The sequence below is a fragment of the Frankliniella occidentalis genome, unplaced genomic scaffold (assembly GCF_000697945.3).
Source record: "Frankliniella occidentalis isolate FOCC.00 unplaced genomic scaffold, Focc_3.1 Scaffold8, whole genome shotgun sequence".
Taxonomy (NCBI): Eukaryota; Metazoa; Arthropoda; class Insecta; order Thysanoptera; family Thripidae; genus Frankliniella; species Frankliniella occidentalis.
The window spans coordinates 2828650-2830920 of NW_026267138.1; the positions used below are offsets into that span (position 1 = coordinate 2828650).

The window sequence follows — 2271 nt, forward strand, 5'->3', positions numbered from 1 at the left end:
GACGCCGTGGAGGAGCCGCTGCAGCTGGCGCGGCAGCTGGAGGCCAGCCACCGTCTGCTCACCTCCGTCAAGTGTACCGTCGTTGCCGAAGGGGAGTTTGGCTCCGCCTGGACGGCCTCTGTGGAGCCCGGCGGCCGCGGCGACATCTCACGCCTGCTGATGCTGCAGCTGGGGGCGGACGGCCAGCTGGGCATGGTGAGTCGCCACGCAGGTGAACCGTGCTCATAATGCTCATGTTCATGTTGACGAGGTGCTCATCCTCTGTCTTTCTCTCCAGGTTGACGACGCCGTCGCCATCCCTGCCATCCGTTCTCCGTCTCACGTGAGGCCGCCTCTGATCAGCGTCCTCTCAATAACTGATAAACACCTCGACAACGGACGTTTACAGGTGGATGATATTTTGCGAACAGTCCAAAAGCAATGGGCCGTGCCTCGCAGCCTCAGGAAGTTGCATGGCGACGGCTCTGAGGACCTGCTGCGCGTCATGGGGCCACACCTCGAGGAGCTGGAGACGTCGGGTGAAGTTCAGCCCAGCGTCATGGAGGAGGTGCTCAAGCTGTCGGGACTCAGAAGACTGAAAGTGAGATGCGCTGAGAAAGTGGACTTCCCGGACCTACCGTTGCTGTTGGAAGAGCTCATTGTATTTAATATAACCGAGAATCAGCTGCGTTGTGTGGAGCACATGCCCAGACTGTGCAGCTTGGCGGTGATCAATTACCTTGGTCCAAATCTGACCTTCCCTCCCTCCAAGCACAACAGTCTGCGGTGGCTGGGCGTGTGCTTCGATACTCATCACAAGTCTTCCATGCTGTCCCTGATTCGCGCCCATGCGTCATCAGTGCAGGAGCTCCGTGTGTTCTGCACCTTGTCTGAAGGTGAGGGCTTCTACTTCCCGGATTTCGGCCAGGAGCTGGCGGACTGCGGCTTGCACGCCTTGCAGTATCTTGCCCTCGACCGCAAGAAGACCTGCCAGGCGGCGGCCTGCATGGTGCAGCGACGGGACATCCGGAGCTGCTTGCCCCCTTCTGTTGACGTGGTCTGCATGAAGTGTCAGACTATGCAATTCTAGGAAAACACGCTCACTGTGTCCTCAACATGCTTTCCGTGCAGTAATTGTGCTGCTTAACGAAAACTCTCTTTTAAGGATGTGTGACATCAGCAACTCCGAAATTAATTTTGTAATTTTTTTGTTGTTGTTAAAAGCCGTCTGAACTGTCAAACTTGTGAAAATAACTAATTCATTCGGGTTCATATTAAGGCGTCATTTGTTTGTTTACCCGCTCCCAGCAACTAAGCAAAAACCATAACAGCAAGCAAACGCCGATCAGACAGAGAAGATGGAAAGCCACGCTCGCTTTGGGTATGCGTCGTCCCGGTATTGGACCCGTGCGGTGCGGAGCCAGACGCCGGCAGCCTGGGCTCGGCCTGGCCGCGACACATGTGGGACCTGACCTAAGGCTGTGCGGAGATTCGCGACGTTGGCTAGGCCACCCGAAACGGGAGGGTGCAGCGGGACCGGCGGGACTTCCTGACCGGAGCTCCTGTCGGGGTAGTGAGCGCCCGGCGGGTAGGCCACCCAACCACACGGGGCAGCGGGGCGCGGCGGGCCGGCCTACCTGCGGGGGCTGGGGGCGGTAGGACGGCTCGTATAGCCAGACCAGCCGCTGAGACCACACATCGGATCCCAAGCCACGTCACCAGCGTACCGGCACCGGCAGGAAAGGTGAAAAATTCAAACGCGGGCTCTACCGGAGCAGCCGAGAGCCAGTGTTTTCATCAAATCAAACCAACAACATAACCTTTATTCCGAGAACTTATTACTCGTTCAACGTTTAAACGGCAGTTCAACCTACAGCGAGTTTCTGTTTTTCTCGTGCTGGAGACGGTTTGAACGGCCCATCGGTGCATCTTACTTGCGGTGCGCAGAACACATACTCGTGGAAAAGTAAGTTCAGTGTTTAGTAACTTTTGTGGTTGTCCGGCGGTTCAAGGTTTTGCCTTTGTTTCTTGATCTTCCATCTTTCATTCCTCGACTAAAGTACGTTATATATATTTATTATGATCATGACACTCCTTTTTCTTTGTGTTGTAGATGAATCTGAAGTGTGATATTTGTTTCCTCAACTTTGACGTGGACTCCCACCGTCCTAAGTGCTTACCCTGTGGACATACCATTTGTAAGGAATGTGTTGAAAATCCTGACATGGGGAGGAAGTGCCCAACCTGCAGGAAGGTTAGTATGCTCTAAATTTATTGTCTGATGCCAATATT

General features: G+C 54.5%; 2 protein-coding genes across 5 annotated transcripts in view; both read left to right on the forward strand.

Moving 5' to 3' along the window:
• Nucleotides 1–6: 6 nt before the first annotated feature.
• On the forward strand, nucleotides 7–1572 carry LOC113208481 (uncharacterized). Its single transcript, XM_052275032.1, has 2 exons — nucleotides 7–195; nucleotides 278–1572. The coding sequence occupies exons 1-2, from the start codon at nucleotides 160–162 to the stop codon at nucleotides 1067–1069; spliced, it is 828 nt and encodes a 275-aa protein (XP_052130992.1). The 5' UTR covers nucleotides 7–159; the 3' UTR covers nucleotides 1070–1572.
• Nucleotides 1573–1727: 155 nt separating this feature from the next.
• LOC113208475 (uncharacterized) overlaps nucleotides 1728–2271 on the forward strand; it is a 14681-nt gene continuing 14137 nt past the window's right edge. The window contains exons 1-2 of one of the 4 annotated variants that reach the window (XM_052274998.1): nucleotides 1730–1945; nucleotides 2093–2233. In XM_052274998.1, the coding sequence (XP_052130958.1) occupies nucleotides 2093–2233 (141 nt within the window). In that variant the 5' untranslated portion in view covers nucleotides 1730–1945. Of the gene's footprint in view, nucleotides 1946–2092; nucleotides 2234–2271 lie in introns of all 4 variants that reach the window. The other 3 variants (XM_052275013.1, XM_052275005.1, XM_052275019.1) reach the window with 3 other exon arrangements.